At 41.8% G+C, this 20,924-nt stretch overlaps 1 protein-coding gene across 1 annotated transcript in view; it reads left to right on the top strand.

Moving 5' to 3' along the window:
* Window positions 1–20,924, top strand: part of NBAS (NBAS subunit of NRZ tethering complex) — an 852,905-nt gene that overhangs the window by 805,872 nt on the left and 26,109 nt on the right. The window contains exon 49 of the mRNA XM_033937554.1: window positions 1,145–1,273. Coding sequence (XP_033793445.1) covers window positions 1,145–1,273 — 129 coding nt within the window. The remainder of the gene's footprint in view (window positions 1–1,144; window positions 1,274–20,924) is intronic.

Below are 20,924 nucleotides of genomic sequence, written 5' to 3'. Positions count from 1 at the left end.
AAGCTTTTTAATAGTTTACTTTCTGGTCCTTGGCGCATGAAAGATTGGCCTCCCCTGTATTAGGATTAGGATTTCTAATATTTCATATTACCTATTCTACCATTCATTCAGATGACCCAAAACTCTCTTTTCAATTTTTTAAACTAAGGATCCTTTATGCTAATTCCAGGCCCTCTTGAAGGTCATTAATATTTCAGCTTCCTCCACAATATTAATGACACAATTTTCCCCCTTCCGATTTGAATAAAAACCTGAGATGTGTTTGCATCTGTTGAGACTTAATAATTGAAGAGCGATTTCTTCCCTATAAATGTAGTGCCTTGATTAGAGTAGTTCAGTTGTGTCACGCAGCCCATCCTAATCATTAAAGAGTTGCAGCTGATCCAGTCTTGTGCAGTTCCTCTACCATGCTTTCCTCAAAGGGGTATTTTTAAAAATGTCTTCAGTTTCCTCAGGCTTCCAAATTAATTAAAAGCTGCTACTATTAAGTCTTCAGCACCATGAGCCTTTATTTGCACTATCTAAAGGTTTTACCTCCTCCCTTACACCCAGCAAATTTGAACAGCATTTGCACTTGTCTCGTGAATTAAACCCTTTTCTCACTTATGGCAGTTCACAATGCTCCCACTGAGCTATCCAGATGACCCTTTAAGGTTTCTTTTTCTTGCCATCTCTAGAACAGAAGTCCTCAGTGCATGATTGTTTTCAGGAAATTTTCAAATAATATACATTTGTGTATGGACTGCCTCTGTGTGCAAAAACCTCATGCATATTTATTGTAAATATCATTAGAGAAGTCATGTGATCCCCATGGATGAGGATCCCCATGGATGAGGATCCCCATGGATGTGATCCCCATGGATGAGGATCAGAGGTTCTAAATATTCCTCTGATAACCCAGTCAACAAACGTGTATTGTTCCATTAAACTGCTGTTATCCAAGTATTACTACAGCAGGTAATTCATTTCAATTTGTTGAATAATTGATCTGTTGTCTATCTTCTCTACTTAAATAAATGTACTTCTGTAGAGTCTTAATTGTAATTTGCTGATTGTAGTGAGATTTTTAGAAGATTTTATGCATATCATATTAGCAACTGGCCTGCTTATAATCATCTATTTTAAACTCTATTTTTATTTTTAGTGTGTAAAGGAATTATGCTTGGTGCTGCTTAAACAAGCCCTCCTGCTGCCGTCACTTAAATTGCTAATAGAAAGCCAAGATCAAAGGCTTCATGCTTTAGCAATAGAGCAGATAACAGCTGTATCTAAGGTATGTGGATTATAATTATGCATCTATTGTAATTTAAGATAGAATTTTATTATTGAAACAGAGTTTACTTGCATACATGATCACGATAGACCACTGGTCTGGCCTAGCAGCGGCAATTCTTATGTTCTTTTTTTTTTAAAAAAAAAATTTTTATTTATTGAATTTTCAGTTTTTACAATAGTTGAATCTCAAGTAATATAATCAATTACTATATATCATAGTATCTAACATTAATATAACATTAATTTATAAACAGTATATATTGTAAATTATATATAATCAAAAGTTATAAATCCCTCCCCATTTTTACAATTAATGATTCCAAAAATTATGCATATCCCACCCGATTTCTATATAAGTACTATGATTGTGCTAAGAAGTCTAATCATTAGAATAATTAGTCAATGGTTGCCAAATTTTTTTGAAATTACTAAGATTTCCATGTTGTATTGCTAATACTTTTTCCATTTTGTAAATATGACAGAGTTACTGGTCAATAATATGGTATGATCATTTTGTAAGTTATAGTTTATTAACATTGACAGTTTCTTTTGCTAAATATATTACATATCTGTGTACTACAACAGTGAGACATAGAGGGGCATTTTTAAAACATACTTCTAAATCCGATTTGAATGTATGGTGCTAGACGTCCAAGGTCGGCAGTAAGAAAATGCCTATTTTCAAAAGGCAAACCAACATAAATCTAGAAATATATACTGTATATATTTTTAAATCCTCTATTTGGACTCCCAGACCATTGGGACACCTAGACCGCCAGGGCATCTACCTTTATACCATATTTTTGACCAAAATTTCATCCAAGTCCCAAGTGCCCAGAGCAAGACCATTTGGGCATGGGAGGGACCAGTCCTGTAATGAACTGGCCACCCAGACATGGAAACAGAGCAGTGGGGCACCTTAGAGGGAATTGCTGTGAACTTCACATAAAGAGTGCCAGATACGTAAATAGATAGCTGTAACAAAGAGAACATGCAAGAAGCTATCTTTATCCTGTGTCTCAGAGCACTTGGAAGTTTTTTCCTCCTTCTATTGAAATATTAGTTAATTTGTTGAATCAGTAAGTGAATTGCCTTTTTTCACTTATAATTTTCACTTTAAGAATGGATATTATAATGTACAGGGTGGACTCATTTAGATCATAGGGCTTGTTCCCGTATGAGTTGTCAGCCCGGGGGATTACACAGTAAACACTGTTCCCCAGTACTGTTATTCATTTTTCTAAATTTCATTTGGATATTTATATTATATTCCTTATATTCCATATTGCATTGTATCAGCCCCTTTGTGGTGGGTTTCATCTATGGTGAGAGATTTTCTACTCTCTCCATAGTAATTGCTAAATTATTTTTTTGTATTTTATACTAAGGTTTTGGCAATTTTACGTTTTTGCCTTGAGATAAACATCTCACCAGAACGCCCTTGTAGGTTATGGTGAACCTCCTAAGACACCCCCAAAAACCACTATATTCACCTGTTTACAACCCCAATAACCCTTATGGCTGCAGGTGGCATCTATATGGCAGTGAAGTAGGGTTGTTGTTTGTTTGTTTTTTTGGGGGGGTTCACATTTTCCACCATGAATGTAGTGGTTAGAGTGGCTTATGGGACTTGCTACTCCTCTTTATGGTTCACTAATTCACCCACCAGGCTACTTCAGACACCTGTGTGCAGCTCTATTAGGCTTTCCTATATCAGGTGCTGATGTTCTGGAGGCAGGTATGTACATTTGTATTCTGATCTTTGTGGGTCCATGAGCACTGAGGGAGTGTGGGGGTGTCTTACCTTGATACATGCAGTGGTCATCTGGTCAGTTTGGGCACCTTTGTGGCACTTAGACCCTTCTAAAACAGGTCTAGTTCCAAACATGTAAGCTCCATCCAGAATATCTTGAAAAATGTTTTATTATCACTGCAAGATGTCCATGTCTAACCTACCCTTGAGACCTACCAAAGCTCACCCTAACACATCTCCGCCACGCCAATCTCATGCTCTGAACGTACAGAGGCTAGAACACCTCACTAGATGTTCAGAAAGACAGTTTGATTATTGGCACTTGGACGTCCAAGTGCTGATTTAAGATGCTTTTTGGACGTCTATGTTTTTTGATTATAGGCCCCTTACGGCCTCTTTTACAAAGCCACGCTAGCGGCCCCGAAGCCCATAGAGATTTAAAGGGCTTCGGGGCTGTTGCTGTGTGGCTTTGTAAAAGAGGTTGTTAGTGTCATATTTGTATACTGTATGTTATATGTGTGGGTAAAATGATTTTTGCCTTTTAATTAAGCCTGTATTGTGCTGTAAATTGTATAACATTTACATTACATTTATTGATTTCTATTCTACCTTAACCTTTCAGTTCTAGGTGGATTACAATAAGAGGTATCTGGACATTTCCAGGGAATTATATTTCTAAGCTTATTATTAGACAGACATTGGATTAGCATTGTTGTAAGACATATTTCCTAAATAACACCATTTTGATTTCTTTCATGAATATTCTATAATTTGATATGGCACCTAAGATTCTGATTTAATCAAATGAAAAAAAGGTAATTCACTTGCTGATTCATTGAATGAACTAATTGCTGATGGAAGGGAAAGTAAAATAACTTTCAACATGAGCAGATTTTCAGAATCTTTGGGTGGTCAACTCCTGAAGAAGTGTACAAGTGAAGCGGGGAAGCTCCGTAGAGCACAGTATGCATTGCCCAGATTCAGCTAAGTGCATCTTTCAATAATAGTAAAATATTGGATTATGTTTTATTGCACAAGGTTCAGATATAATATTTTGGACACTTTGAATCAAAGTCTGGACTTATATAAGGAGGTTTTTATGATTAGTGATAGCTGTAACAAAGAGAACACGACAAGAAGCTATCTATACCCTGTCTCAAAGCATTTGAAGTTTTTTTTCCTCCTTCTAGTTAATTTGTTGAATCAGTAAGTGAATTGCCTTTTTTTCATATGGTTAAACTTTAATTGATATTAATGTTGCATATATTAATAGGAGTGTACCTAAGATTCTGATGACTTCTTTATCTAGTTTTGCTGCTTGGAATGACAATAGCCCTTCTAATTTTTTTTTAGCCTTTTTTGGTTGAGGGGTAAGAAAAGGGATTTGTGTTTCTGTGTGTTCTTTTTGCTTTTCAGTGTGAGTCTGTTGTTCAGATAAATTGAGGCTTAGCCCTGTAGTAACTTTAAACAACAGGCAATAGAATTTGAATAAGATTCAGCCTCTCACTGGAAGCCAGTATGGAAAAGATTAATCGACGTGCTGTATTTAATAAATTTTGTAACTGTTTTATCATTGATGCTGGACATGGTAGGTACAAGACGTTGCAATAATCCAGCATTCCCAAAATTAGTGAATGTACTAGGAGATGAAATTGTGGTTCTTCAAAAGATTTGTACAGTCAAACCTCGGTTTGCGAGTAACCCGGTTTGCGAGTGTTTTGCAAGACAAGCAAAACATTTTCGCAAAACTTGTCTCGCAAACCGAGTGTTGACTCGATTTGTGAGCACCTACCCCGAGAACCGGCATCGCCCCCCCACTCGAATCGGCACCCCCCACCTGACCAACTTTAACTCACCCCCCATATGGCACCGGCACAAGAACTGACATCGCTAACCCCCCCGCTCACAAAGGCCCCCCTCTCGTTCGAATTGGCACACACACACACCCCCCCCCCGTGAAAATAGGCACCCCCCGCCCGACCAACTTTAACTCATCCTCCCCCCCCCCCGTGCGGCACCGGCACGTCCTGTGGGCTGCGTGCCTGTGCCAGACCGGGGGGGGGGGTGCCTGTTCTCGCGGGGGGGGGGGGCTTTGCCAGCGAGGGGAGAGTGATGCCGGTGCCAGATGGGGGGGTGAGTTAAAGTTAGTCGGGCAGGGGATGCCAGTTCATGCAGGGGGGGTGCCGATTCGAGCAGGAGGGGCCTTTGCGAGCGGGGGTGGGTGGGAACATATCAAAGCGAGTTTCCATTATTTCTTATGAGGAAACTCGCTTTGATATATGAGTATTTTGGTTTACGAGCATGCTTCTGGAACGAATTATGCTCGTAAACCAAGGTTCCACTGTATACGTGTCTTAGGTTGCGTATCGTTATGAAGGATTTTCGGATGACATTGTTGATCTATAATTGAAGAAAGCTGAGTCTATCTATAGTGACCCTAATACTTTTAGCACAGGTTCTAGTGGGTAAGTTAGGAAGTTCATTTTTATGCTGATTGCTGTAGGTGGTTTATCATTCTCCTTAAATAGGAACCATGTCTTTTCTGTTTAGTTTTAGTCTATGGTCCTTCATCCAGGATTCTATTGTTTTTTTAAAGATATCTTGTATTTTTGGGGTTACTTTAGTTAGTGAGTTTTCAGCTGGTAAAAGGAGAGTGATTTCGTCCGCATTACTATATGAAGCTATGCCTATTTTGTCTAAAGTGCAACTAAGGGAGGCAAGATATACTGTAGGTTGAACAGTATTGGTAATAATGGTGAGCCCTCCAGAATGCCGCAGGGGTTTGACCCGACTCCTCATACTCCTTCCATAGTTGTAGCCCAATATTTCCTAGATTGAAGAAATACCTGAAGTCACATGTAGACCCTTCTGGTTATGCCTACTGCTTATAGTATCCTTAATAATCTGGGGTGATCTACCAAGCCAAAGGCTGAGGATATATCAAATTGGATGATTAATATCCTCCCACCTTCACTTAGCTGTTGTCTTGCTGTGTCTAATAATAGTCCCAGTAAGAACATAAGAATAGCCTTACTGGGTCAGACCAATGGTCTATCAGGCCCAGTAGCCCATTCTCATTGTTGCCAATCAAAACCCAAAGAGTAACAATATTCCATGCTATCGATCCAGGGCAAGCAGTGGCTTCCCCCATGTCTGTCTCAATAACAGACTATGGACATTTCCTCCAAGTAAGGTGTAGTAAGGAGTGATCATCCAAGTATTTTGATAGCTGTGATGCTACCACCCTTACTAGAATTAATTGGTGATTTTGAGGAAAACTTTCTGTGCTAAAAATATAATCTACAATGCATGTTTTGTTGCAGCATATATTGCAAACAGCTAGCCCAATACCGCAGACAAGAAATTGCAAACTTGATGCTTTTTTGACTTGGAATTTCATGTGGTATGTTAGGAAGTGCTTTATTGTGTAATACATAATGAAGTACTGAAGTAAAATTTCACATTCCATGTAAAATAAAGGTACTATTCTGTTTTGCTATTCAGTTTCTAATAAAAATGAAGGATTGTATCTAATATGTTTATACAAAATTAAAATAATAGAACTACAGTGTTCCATTAACATTAAAAGAGGAAAAGAGCAGCAATCTTGTATCTGCAAATCTTGTATTGCTCCATAAAATTTATCAATGTCAGGGTCAAAATGTGTTGTCACATTTTGCAGGCACAGAGCTCCGGTCTAATATCTGCAAGGAAAACAAACTCAGTGTAGCAGTATATTGTTCAAGCTCACTAGCACAACTTTATTATTATATAAACTCATATATCAAAATAAAAAACTCTAGGAGCAGACCATCCAGTACTGCCATTTGTTCTCATAGATCCCTTTAAAAAAATGTCCTCCAGGTGTGTGTTTTAAGAACACAGCATACAAATTAAGTAGCATTTTACTCTTAACAATTAATGCATGAAGCTAAATGACCAAAGAAACCATAAGGCACACTAAGCCTGCTCTCTTTCCTTCCTTGCTGTTGTGATAATGTAGACCAGTGTACCTTTTAGATCTGATGAAGTTTACCATAGGAAAAAAAAAATCATCATTGCCTCATGACTTATGGTAGGTCCAATCCAGCAAATGGATTCTATTTTGCAGCTACAACAGACCCCAGTGGTGGCTTTTAAATATGCTGAAGTTCCTTTCTAAATAGACATATAGACCGCTCTCTCTCTCATAGATACAGAATGAGTTCCAGAGTGCGAAACATGACATTGAGCCTCATCCTTTGAGTCCCTAAAGCCATTGATAGGGCTTTCAGCGCTTCGCTAACTTGTCTTTTGGCCATATAAGTCCTCTCACATTCCCTATTTCATGAAGGGTAGCAATATTGCACATTTTTGAAAATGTAGGTGTGCACTTTGCTTGGAAGAATTGAGAAGCACTTCTCTAGACTACATTTGAACCAAGAATTCCAATGTGCTTATCATCCTATATTTTTATAAATTCTATGAATGATTTTAGTCTTCATGGCTGCCACTAGAAAGCTATTCATTCATCTGTTAACCTTTTGGTGGAGAAATATATTTAGGTCCTCTGTGATTTTAGATGTTACACTTCTCCCTCCGTATTCACGGTTTCAACATTCACGGTTTCGATTATTCATGGTTTTTAGCTTGCTGGCTCCTCCCCCAAAATTACATCAGCTTGCAAAGAGAAATCGCTGATTCCAAGCGTTTACAGAGAAAATCGCTGATTCCCAGCACTTTCTTCACCATGTTTTGCCTCTCCTTCAGGAACAGGCCAGGTCTCCCACCATGTTATTCGCGGTTTCACCATATTCACGATGGTTTTTAATAGAAAACATTGAATAACATATGAAAAAGTTATTCATGGTTTTTCTATATTTGCGGTTCTGTTAATCCCATATCACAGCGAATACAGAGGGAGAAGTGTATTCAGTAAACCCTGATAAAACCCCAATGCAAATAAAAACCACTTCCTGTGCCTGCTTTTCAATTTGGTGGGGTGTGAGACCGAATGTCTTGTATGGTTTAAAGTTTTCTTTCCTGAAACACCCCTGTTTAGGGTTACCAGACATCCGGTAAAACCCGGACATGTCTTCTTTTTAGAGAACTATCCAGGTTCCTGTCAGACTTTCCAAAACCCAGCCGTTTGGGTTTTGGAAAGCCCCGATGAGCTCTGGCTGCATCTGGAGGGCCTCTGAGTATGTGCATGCATGCATGCTCTCCATATGCGGCCAGAGCTTATTGGGGAAGAAAATGAGACTGAGGGGGTGGGGCTGGGGGTGGAACTGCGCGGGATTGGAGGCGGAACAGGGTGGGACCATACGTCCGGGTTTGTGAGGCTCCAAATATAGTAAACATAGCCCTGCTGGTTTAAATGTATTTATTTTATGTATTTATATACCACTTAATAGTCTAAGTGGTTTACATTTCAGGTACTCAAGCATTTTTTCCCTATCTGTCCCAGTGGGCTCACACTCTACCTAATGTACATGGGGCAAATGGGGGATTAGGTGCCCAGGGTCACAAGGAGCAGCGTAAGATTTGAACCCACAACCTCAGGGTGTTGAGGCTTTAGCTTTATTCACTGTGCCACATTCCACCAATTGAATAACCCCTTCCTCTGCTTATCTGCTCTGAATGGTTTCTGCTCCTCCACTCCATTGAATCACACGACAAGGGTTTAAAGTTTTTTCTCCTGAGATACCCCTGCTGGTTTAAATTGAGTAACTCCTTGCTCTTCTCTGAATGGCTTCATCTCCTCTACTCCATTGAATCATATTACAAAGTGATTTATAAAGGGATTTTAAATCTACACTGATCCTTTTCAGTTTGATGGGGTGGGGGACTGCATGTCTTGTATGGAAGCATTATTGCCTTCTGATACTATATGTAACAGTTAATTTTCATTGCATGTTAATGTAATGCATACATTTTTACTACTATAGCTCACCTAATGCACATGCATCTGTCTCCAGGGTTTAAGGTTTTCTCTCTTGAGACACCCCTGCTGGTTTAAATTGAGTAACCCTTTGTTCTGCCTACCTGCTCTGAATGGGTTCCCCTGCTCCACTCCCTTGAATCACATGACAAGGTGATTTTTAAAGGGACTGCAAATATAGAATGATCCTTTTCAGTTTGGTGGTGCAAAACATAACATAACATCGTGCTTCTTAACCGCATAATCATAAGTTCTACATGGTTTACAAAAGGTTGTAAACTAGAGTCAATTTAAGAATGACTGAAAGAAATTATTTAACTAGTAGCATAGACAAATTAATAACCTAGCAGCAGTAACCTAGCAGCAATAACAAAGTGAGAAAAGGCAGAGAGAAGATTATAAACTAAAGACAATTTAATAATAACAGAAATTATTTAACCAAGTATTTTGAAAAGAGATAAGTTTTCAATTGAGTTCTGAAATGTTTATAAGAACAGGCTCCAAGGAATAACAATCGAAATTCTCTGTCATGTGAAGCTGCTTGGAATGCTAAAGTATGGTCCAGAAATTTTTGTTTTTACAGCCCTGTACTGATGGGAAGGTAAACAGGGCATGAGATTTTCTACTATTTTTATACAATGCTAGAGAGAATCTATTAACCATATAAAACGGAGCTGTACCATACATAACCTTATAGCAATAGCAACCCAACTTAAACAAAACACGAGCCTCCATTGGAAGCCAATGCAACTCACAATAGAATGGAATCATATGATCATATTTTTCAAGACCGTAGATCATTCTAACCGCTGTATTCTGAATCAATATGAGTCTTATCATGTCTTTCTTAGGGAATGTTAAATATACAATATTACAATAATCCAAAAGACTAAACTAAACTAAACCTTAGGTTTGTATACCGCACCTTCTCCGCAATTGTAGAGCTCAACACTGTTTACAGGGCTGGGATAGAAAGGATCTCCAATGGAGGGTTATAGGATTAAGTGTAAAGAAGGTTTAGAAGGGTTTAGGGTACCAGAGAGGGGGGAAGTGTTACATTTTTGAGAAAAGCCAAGTATTACGGAAACGTTGGAGGGAGCTCAAATTTCGAAGTGGGGATGTAAGGTTATTCCAGAGCTCAGTGATTCTAAAGGGGAGGGATGTCCCTAGTTTTCCTGCATGGGATATACCTTTTATAGAAGGGAAGGATAGTTTTAATTTTTGGGAGGATCTGGTGGAATTAGGATTTGAGGAATTCCAAGATAGTGGAATAACAGGAGGAAGGATGCCGTGTAGGATCTTGAAAGTTAGACAGGCACATTTAAAGTGGACCCTGAAGATTACTGGAAGCCAGTGAAGCTTGGACAGGAGTGGTGAGACATGGTCAAATTTACTTTTTGTGAAAATAAGCTTAGCCACGGCATTCTGAATCTGCTGAAGTCTATGGAGACTTTTCTTAGTTAGGCTTAAGTAGATAGAGTTGCAATAGTCCAATCTGGAGAGGATGATGGATTGTACAAAGACGGCAAAGTGTTTTTGATGGAAGCAGGATCTCACTTTCCTCAGCATATGAAGGCTAAAAAAGCATTTTTTTTACCAAGGAGTTGAGGTGGTCATTGAAGGATAGTGACGAGTCCATGGTGATGCCCAGAATTTTGCTTGAGAACTCAAGCTGTAGTGTAGAGCCGGAGGACAATGGGATGGACTCAGTAATAAAGATTGTACCAGAAGTTTAAAAGCATAAAAATCAAAAAAGGGGTTTAATGGTACATAGTTTCCATAGCATGTAATAACCCTTGCATACCACAGCATCTATTTGTTTTTTCATGGTCAGATGCTAATTCAAAATAATTCCCAGTATTTTAATTGTTGGTTGTATTATATACAATGTAGAATTAAAAACTAATCGATGGCTCGTGAATAAAATTATGTGGCGACACAATAAAGAACTTTCGGCCTCTTTTACAAAGCCGCACAGCAACAGTCCCGAAGCCCTTTAAATCTCTATGGGCTTCGGGGCTGTTAGCACAGCCGCTAGCGTGGCTTTTTAAAAGAGCTGTTTGTCGTATCAGAGTTAAGCTTGAGTTTGAAATCCTGCATCCAAGAGTTCATCAATTTCAATATAGACTCAATTTTATGAGAGATGTGAGATAATACTGTGGCACAAGGTATGACAATCGTGATATCATCAACATAGCTGAATAGTTCTATACCTAGGTTACTCAAACTGTAACCCAGGGAGGAATGATATACATTAAATAATGTGGGTGAAAATGGGGAACCCTGGGGCTACACCACTTGGATTTTTCCAGTTAGAGAAAAACTGATTATTAAACTTAACCTGATATTGTCTGGATTCCTTCAAACCACAAGAGAACATTACCCTGTAGGCCAATAGCATCCAAACAAGCCAATAATTTGGTATGATCTACCAAATCAAAGGCACTACTTAGGTCGAATTGAAGCACCAGCGCACTGTTACCTCTACTCAGTAGGCTATTTAAATGGTCTAATAATGTAGCCAACACTGTTTCAGTACTAAAATAGGTTCTGAAACCTGACTGAGAATCGTGCAGTAGGGAATGTTGCTCAAAATATTTTGTGAGCTGGATTTGAACAAGACCCTCCATGATTTTACAAAAAAGGGAATGGATGCAATAGGTCTATAGTTAGATGATAATGAAATGGATTATTTGATGTTTTTAATTATTGGCGTAATAATTATATTACCTTCTTCATGTGGAAATATTCCTGCTTCTAAAGAGTCAGCCATTCAAATAATTTCAATTTAAAGCTTAAGGGGCAGCTGCCATAAGATTAGGAGTGCAGGGATCGAGCAGACAATATGATTTAGCATATTTACAAAATACAGTGGTACCTTGGTTTGCGAGCATAATTCATTTCAGAAGCATGCTCGTATATCAAAGCGCATTTCCCCATAGCAATTAATGGAAACTTGGATGATTCGTTTCACATTGCAAAAACAGGCCCATGTCTTCTTGTGATCTAACACTTCTCCCTCTTTTTGCCTCCCCTCTACAACCCAGCATATGTACTTCCCTCTCTTTCCATCCCCACAGACCATCTTTCCCTTTTCTCGCACTCCCGCTCTCACCTCAAAGCCTACTCCTCCGTACAGGCACCCTCTCAGCCCCCAGCCGCTCTGAGAGTGTTAAAATTCCAACATCACCTCACAGTGCCCGTTATTGCTCCAGGTACCGGTCCCACTTCACAGGTCCGTCTCGTTCTGGTTTCCCGCTACCGCTATTACTATTGCTAGTCTCTCATCTCAAGGCCACGTTCCGCTCTGATTGCCTTTCACCGGGCGTTGGCAGCTCTACACAGGACGAGAGAGACAATAGTAACAGGTTGTCAGGGCTGATGAAAGCAAGGCGGGATGGCAGGGGACAAGGCTGAAGAAAGCGGGGGGGAGGGCTCGTGTTCCAGAGCCGGAATTCAGCATCCCTCGGTCAAGCTCCACCCCCTTTTGCTACCACTTCCTGCATAAGCGCCTCCCTGCCACTACGAAGGAACCGAGACGCCTTCTTTCCTGCCTGCCCTCTGCCAATCAGGGCTAGAGGACAGACCTTTGCACAACTTTTTCCGCCGAGGGACATCCAGGCAGCACCGCCTCTACGAAGTAGCAGAAGGAATGAGATGCCTTTTTTCCTGCCTGCCCTCTGCCAATCAGGGCTAGAGGGTGGACCTTTGCACAACTTTTTCCGCCAAGGGACATCCAGGCAGCACCGCCTCTATGAAATAGCAGAAGGAACTGAGATGCCTTCTTTCCTGCCTACCTGCTGCCAATCAGGGCTAGAGGGTGGACCTTTGCACAACTTTTTCCGCCGAGGGACATCCAGGCAGCACCGCCTCTACGAAGTAGCAGAAGGAATGAGATGCCTTTTTTCCTGCCTGCCCTCTGCCAATCAGGGCTAGAGGGTGGACCTTTGCACAACTTTTTCCGCCGAGGGACATCCAGGCAGCACCGCCTCTACGAAGTAGCAGAAGGAATGAGATGCCTTTTTTCCTGCCTGCCCTCTGCCAATCAGGGCTAGAGGGTGGACCTTTGCACAACTTTTTCCGCCAAGGGACATCCAGGCAGCACCGCCTCTATGAAATAGCAGAAGGAACTGAGATGCCTTCTTTCCTGCCTACCTGCTGCCAATCAGGGCTAGAGGGTGGACCTTTGCACAACTGTCCCTGCCCAGGGACATCCAGGCAGCAATGTCACTCAGAGAATAGTTAAGCTCTGGAACGCATTGCCAAAGGTTGTGATAAGAGCAGATAGCGTAGCTGGTTTTAAGAAAGGTTTGGACAATTTCCTTAAGGAAAAGTCTATAGTCTGTTATTGAGAAAGACATGGCGGCTCATTTTTTATTTGGTTAGTTTCGAGGTATGCTGGAGGGGATCAGTGCCTGTGAGGGAGGGAAGGACAGAGGAATCTCCCTGCCAGTTCAGCTGATCCTGGCAGGGGGAATCCCCATCAGCTTATCCGGCAGGAATCCTCAAAACCAGCTCATCTGTTGGGGATTCCACTACTGCAATCAGCTGATAGCAAGCCCTCAGTGTACTGTTTTTTCCCCCCATCTTTGGATGGTGGGAAGGGGGTCAGTTATCACTGGAGGAGTAAGGGAACGGGGATCATGCCTTAATCCTTCCAGGGGTCATCTGATCAGTTTGGGCAGCTATGTGGCACTTAGACACCACTAAAACAGGTCTAACTGCTGGTGTCTGTGTTCCATCTAGGATGTCCTGAGAAAGCTTTGATTATCACTACATGACTTCCAGGTCTAAGCCTGCCCAATAACATACCTCCCAACACATACCCTCTTTGAGCTTTGGATGCACAGCAGCCTAAAAGTGCTGCTAGACGTCCAGAAAGTCAGTTTCGATTTTCGGCACTTGGATGTCCTGACTATTAAGACTTCCAAGTGCCAACGGGTTGGTTTTTGGACATTTCAGTTTTGATTATGAGCCTCACAGTAGAGGTGGATAGTGTAAAGAACAATTTTCTCAGTAGGAACACCAGAAGAGTGGTTGTTGAATCATGAAGCATTCCAGAAAATAGTAGACCAGAGTTTCTCAACATGCAGTACACGTACCCTTAGAGGTATACATAAGAACATAAGAAGCGCCATCTCTGGATCAGACCTTCAGTCTATCAAGTCCGACGATCCGCACATGCGGGGAGGCCCAGCCAGCTGCTTGTTAGGGGTACACGGCACTGCGCGGGGTCTTCCACCCGCCTTCCTCCTTAATCTCCGCCACCGTGATCCCATGCCCTCCTTCCTGCATTCCCCGCTTCATAGAAGCCAACCTGAAAAGGCTTCCGTCCGATGTCAGAAGCCGGAAGGAGCAGCCCTGAAGGAGGTAACTGGGATCTCCCGCTGACCCAAAAGGTTTCCTTCCGATGTCAGCTAAGCCTCCTTTAGGGCTGCTCCTTCCGGCCTTCAGCCACATAGGGACATGTCGTGTGCCGCAGCTTTTGCATGCTACACATGGCTGACCCGTAAGCCTTCTCTCCGACGTCAGAGCTGATGCTAGAGGGAAGGCTTGTGGGTCAGCCACGTACAGCGTGTAAGAGCCGCTGCCCGCAATGTATTCCTGTGCTTCTGAAGGTAGGAAGGAGAAACCCAACTGGATGACCCTGAAGGGAGCAAGTGCGTTGTAGCAAGTAAAGGAGAGAGAGGACATGATCGTGGGACAAAAGGAGAAAAGAGGGGGAATTTGGGACAAAGACTGGAAGGCAGGGAGGGGGGCACAGACTTGGGACACAGAAGGAAGGGAGGGAGCATAGAACATGGGGCATAGAAGGTAAGGAGGAAAAGCACTAATTTGAAAGAATTGTTGGGCATGAGTGTGTGTGAGAGGGAAAGAGATGGTGAACATGGAAAAAGGAAGAAAGAGGAAAATTGTTGGACATAAAGAGAGAGAGAGGATTGAAGTAGAGATGCATGGGGAAGAGAAGGATGAGAGGGAGAAATGTTGGATATGGTGGTGGAGAAGGAACAGAGGGACAGATTGAAGGGGATGCAAAGAGGAGGAATGTTGGACATAGAGATGGAGGGAGAGATGTGGCATGGTGCTGAAGAGGGGTGATAGAAGGAGAATTGGGGCTTGTGGGCAGTGGTGAAAAATGCTGCACATAATATAGGAGAATGAGAGAAGGAGCAAAGTTGGATGTGGCAGAGATACACCCTGGATCTCTCTCCTTCTCTTTCCCTACTCTCTTTGCAGCAAGTGAGGGAAAGGCAGATGGACAGTGAGAGAGAGAGAGTGGGAGACATGTTGCCAATAGGGGTGGAGGAGAGAGGAAGAAATGTTGGACTCATGGAGGGAGAGAGAGAGATGTTGGTTGGTAAAGGGAATGAGGTCCGGAGGAAAGGAAGTATGAAGGAGGTAGAGAGAAAGAAATATTTGATGCACAGTCAGAAGGAATTGCAACCAGAGACTCATGAAATCACCAGACAACAAAGGTAGGAAAAATGATTCTATTTTCTCATAGTGATCAAAATGTGTCAGTTTTGAGAATTTATATCTGATGTCTATATTTTGCACTATATTTGTATATTTTTCTATATTGTTACTGAGGTGACATTGCATATTTTAAAGTCATCTGCCTTGACCTCTTTGGAAAAAAATGAATATAAATGATAATTAAGATTTTCTCTGTGTCAGTGTGCTTTGTGTGTTTTTTTTAATTTTGTGGTTACCATTATGTATTAATTAGATTGTATTGAGTGTATATGAAAAATGAATGGAAGAAACTGCATTACAATTAGTACTATTATTATTGGGGTGGAGCAAGGGGCAGAGCTTGGATGGGGTACTCGGTTAACATTTGTTAGACTTAGGGGGTACTTGGCGTGAAGAAGTTGAGAATAACTGTAGTAGACTATTTGCAGAATTCCTTAGTCTCTTGATTTTTCATAAGAAAAGAATAGGGTTCAAACAAGATAGTACACTAATTCAACCTTGGCCACTGGATGAGCCCTTTTTGGATTCTCCTCCCAAGCCATCCATAGGCCAAATTTTGAAGAAAATAGAAGATCATCTGAGATTAGTTTTCTTGATGGCTCAAATCTGACCCAGAAGACTGTTATTTGTATATTGGATCTAATTAAAGATGGGAAAATTGTTACCCCTGCTCTGAGGCAACTGTCTATTGCATCAAGGTTGAGTACTCTTGCTTATGGCCAGGCTTTTGAGAAGGGTAGGTTATGTATAAAAGGGCATCTCACACCAATAATTGTGACACTGTTGAAAGCCTACAAGAGTTCAGCTTCTTTGGGTTTGGTGTCTATTCCAGGACTACTGTTGTGGTAGGAGCTTTTCTGCCTCGCAGATAGATATGTGACTATCCTAGCATTCCTTTAAAGAAATCTTCAAAGACCTACCTTGAATTCTTTCATGGTTCAGGTTACAGTGCTTTCCTGTTATCAAGAGATCAATGAGCAGTATCTGGCTGTACATTTATTTGGACATGGTACATTTCTTGATAGAGTCAAATGTATTCTTCCTCCTCCTCCCCACTACCCTAGTTGGTGCCTCCTTGAAACCTTAATTTGGTTCTTAGCATGTTAAGAGGCCTTTTGAGGCCTTGAAATGGGCAATGGTGATAGATCTGTCCCTCATGATGTTCTTGGTAGCAATCATTCTGATTAACATTTCAGAGAAATAGGCTTTATTTTAGAGATTGTTTTCCTGGAATTTAGTCACCTTTTACCTGGTTCTCTGTTTCCTACGGTTGGTGAATTCACCTTTTCACTCCCAAGTGGGAGTGTTATGAATGGGAGAAAGATCTTCATTTCCTTGACTTTTGTCGAGTTCTTCTCTGGTTTTGAAAATGCCTAATCTTTTTTTTTTGTTTATAGAGTTCACAGAGATGGGTAGCTACTAAGGCATCCCTGTCAAGGTACATCATACAGACTATAGCATCTTCTTATTTACTGAAAGGTTCTCCAATGCTGGCAGGGTTGTGGACATGTGTTTATCTTGAGCTGAAGCTAGCACAGTAGCACTAGAGGGTGTTTGTGTAGCAACTATGTGATCATTCTTATACTTGTTTGTAAACAGTTACAGTTATTTTTTTTGATATACCGCCATTTTTAACAAAAAGTCCAAATCAAAGCGGTGTACAATTAATAAAAACAATGGGCAATCAAAGTGGTGTACAGTAAACAGTGGTCAATATTTAAAATAAAAGCATAACAAAGGTAAAGTACATGAACAAATTAACCAAATTAGATACTAAAGGACAAAAGGGGATATAAGGGCAAGTTAAAATTCTGCCTTTGGGATGGGTGCCTTCAAGGCATCCTTAGCTGTTTCTCTTCTGGACTGTTAATGGCTTGGGTATTTCCTACTTGTCTGGACTGGTTACTGATCTAGTAGGATAACTTAAATAAATAAAAAAAATAAATAATTAAAGGTGGTGATCATTCTTACTTGCAAATCTTGAGTCCTGCTAGACCACTGTAGGAAATCTGTGGCTATTTTGCATTTATGCAGTTCTGTGTATAGGGTTGTTGCAATCTTTCTATCCTGAAATTTCCTTCTCCAAGAGTTGTTATTTAGTCTTTGAAGTTCTCTTTTCGGTTTGTTGCTTTTGGACAGTTTTGACATCAGTTACACTGGCAAGAATCTAAGCTGCTGCTTTTCTTCTACTGCTGATAATAATTCCTCAAATGGAATGTTCCCTCTGTCTACATCTGCTGGCAGAGGTGTATAAACCCACAGAGCAGGACTGTTCAAGCAGGACAAAAAAAAAAAGAAATGAGCAGATAAGAACTAATTTCACCAGAGGGAACCTGTGTGTCTTGAGAAACCAGAAATTGCTAGAAGTCATAGACAGAAGAAATCCATGAGTGAAAAAAAACTCTGCAGTGCCAACAAACTATAGGTAAAACAAGGAATGAGGAGCAAATGGCACTAGTCCTTAGTCTTAAGCCTGCTCCTAGAACCAGGCAGGGAAAGGAAATAACCTTGCCTAATAAACCCCAAAAGAAGGCTTACCAACTCCCACGGGTGGGACATGGTGATACCAGGATACAACCTTCTTCACCAAGACAGGGAGGGCAGAATGGGGGGAGGTGTAGCAATATACACTAAGGATGATATCAAAGTCACCAGAATCACAGATATCAGGTACACAGGGGAATCTCTTTGGGTAAATTTGGCCAGGGGGAATGACAAATGCCTGTATCTTGGCATAGTATACAGACCCCCAAGGCAACAGGATTACATAGATATGGAATTAATCAGTGACATAGAGAATATCACCTTACGTGGGGATACAGTGTTGTTAGGAGACTTCAATATGCCTGATGTGGATTGGAACACACTTTCCTCTGCATCCAGCAGCAGCAGAAGACTATTGAACTCTATGAAGGGAGCTAAACTGAGGCAACTGGTATTGGAGCCAACAAGGGAACAGGCAATACTGGACCTATTGCTTACCAATGGCGAAAGTGTCACTGAGGTCTCAGTGGGCGACAAGTTGGCCTCCAGCGACCACAATATGATATGGTTCAAACTCATGAAGGGTTTCGCCAAAACTTACACATCAACCAGGGTCCTTAGCTTCAAGAACGCCAACTTTGAGGGTAGGGGGGATTTCATCCATCAAGCACTACAAAACCGAGCAAGAACAGATAACGTAGAAGAACTGTGGTCAACTCTGAAAGCTACCATTCAGGAGGCGACCAATCGCTATATAAAATCAGTGAGTAAACGGCGCAGGAACAATAAGCCACAATGGTTCTCTGCGGAGATCTTGGACCTCATAAAAGAGAAGAAAAAAGCGTTCATCTCCTACAAACATACAGGATCTCAGGACTCTAGAGAAGTCTATTTGGCTAGGGCAAGAGCTGTCAAAACAGCGGTTAGAGAGGCCAAATTCCAAATGGAGGAAACTTTAGCAAAGAACATCAAGAAGGGCGATAAATCCTTCTTCAGGTATATTAGCGACAGAAACTGCAGCACAAGCGGGATAGTACGCCTTAGGAAACCAGACGGGAACTATGTAGAATCAGACTCAGAAAAAGCTGAATTGTTAAACGAATACTTATGCTCGGTCTTCACCCGCGAGGCGCCGGGTTCCGGCCCTCAGCTACAGAAAAAGAATGGCTCAGGAGACCCGTTTAGTAATTTCAAGTTTACAACAAGCAGTGTCTACTGTGAGCTGTCTAAACTCAAGGTTAACAAAGCAATGGGGCCAGACAACCTACACCCCAGGGTGCTCAGGGAGTTAAGGGACGTCCTGGCGGAACCACTATCCGCACTCTTCAATCTCTCCCTTAGTACAGGTAGAGTCCCGTTGGACTGGAAAACGGCTAACGTCGTTCCACTCCACAAAAAAGGTTGCAGGACAGAGGCTGAGAACTACAGACCAGTGAGTCTCACATCTATAGTGAGCAAACTAATGGAAACCCTAATCAAACACCAATTAGATAAGATCTTGGATGAAGAGATCTACGGGATCCCCGTCAACATGGATTTACCAAGGGGAAATCCTGCCAATCCAACTTGATCAGCTTCTTTGACTGGGTGATGGGGAAGCTCGATGTTGGAGAGTCCTTGGACATTGTATACTTGGACTTCAGTAAAGCATTTGATAGTGTCCCACACCGCAGGTTGTTGTGCAAAATGAGTTCTATAGGATTAGGTAACACTTTGACAAAATGGGTTGGGGACTGGCTTAGTGGTAGGCTTCAGAGGGTGGTGGTGAACGGCACCCCCTCCGTAATGACGGCAGTGATCAGCGGAGTGCCACAGGGCTCGGTCTTGGGCCCGATCCTTTTCAATATCTTTATAAGGGACTTGGCTGAGGGGCTTCACGATAAAATAACGTTATTCGCCGATGACGCCAAACTATGTAATATAACAAGCAAGAGCACAACGAACAATATGAAACACAACCTACTCCTATTGGAGCAATGGTCAAGGAGTTTCAATGCCAAGAAATGCAAAGTCATGCACCTCGGCAGTCAAAATCCATGCGAGACTTACACCCTAAATGGCGAGATCCTAGCAAGGACTGTTGCAGAACGGGACTTAGGGGTGATCATCAGTGAAGACATGAAGACTGCCAATCAAGTGGAGCGGGCTTCATCTAAAGCTAGGCAGATCATAGGATGTATACGTAGGAGTTTTGTCAGCCGTAAGCCTGAAGTCATTATGCCGTTGTATAGATCCATGGTGAGGTCCCATCTGGAATATTGCGTGCAATTCTGGAGGCCTCATTACCGCAAGGATGTGCTGAGGCTTGAGTCAGTCCAGCGAATGGCCACCCGGATGGTCTCGGGACTCAGGGATCTCCTGTATGAGGAACGGCTGGATAAATTGCGGCTATACTCACTCGAGGAATGCAGAGAGAGGGGAGATATGATCGAGACGTTCAAATACCTCACGGGCCGTATCGAGGTAGAAGAGGATTTCTTTTTTTTTCAAAGGTCCGATGGCGACAAGAGGACATTCATGGAAAATCAGGGGGGGGGAAGTTACAAGGCGACACCAGGAAATACTTTTTCACCGAAAGAGTGGTTGATCACTGGAATAGACTTCCACTTCAGGTGATCGAGGCAAGCAGCGTGCCTGATTTTAAGAAGAAATGGGATCGTCACGTGGGATCTCTGCACAGAGTTAAATAGGGGAGGGTCATTGGGGTGGGCAGACTAGATGGGCCGTGGCCCTTATCTGCCGTCTTTTTCTATGTTTCTATGTTTCCATGATAGCACGGCAAGGACCTACTTATCCTTACCTGGTAATAGCTTAGAAACTGCTAGGGTAAAGAAACAACAAGTCCCAGCAGGCACTAGGCAGGAGTAAGAGAAACTCAGAGCTAGATTAGTTCCTGCAGTTAGCCCAGCTGGAACCAGGGCTAATCGGCAGGGAAGCTGCCAGAGCACAGCAACTAAGAGAGCTAGAATCTCAGCTGGTCCTAGAGCAGCAGTCTCAAACTCAAACCCTTTGCAG

The sequence above is a fragment of the Geotrypetes seraphini genome, chromosome 3 (assembly GCF_902459505.1).
Source record: "Geotrypetes seraphini chromosome 3, aGeoSer1.1, whole genome shotgun sequence".
Classification (NCBI taxonomy): domain Eukaryota; kingdom Metazoa; phylum Chordata; class Amphibia; order Gymnophiona; family Dermophiidae; genus Geotrypetes; species Geotrypetes seraphini.
The sequence above is the reverse complement of the archived record's forward strand: the minus strand, read 5'-3'. Positions and strand labels throughout refer to the sequence as shown.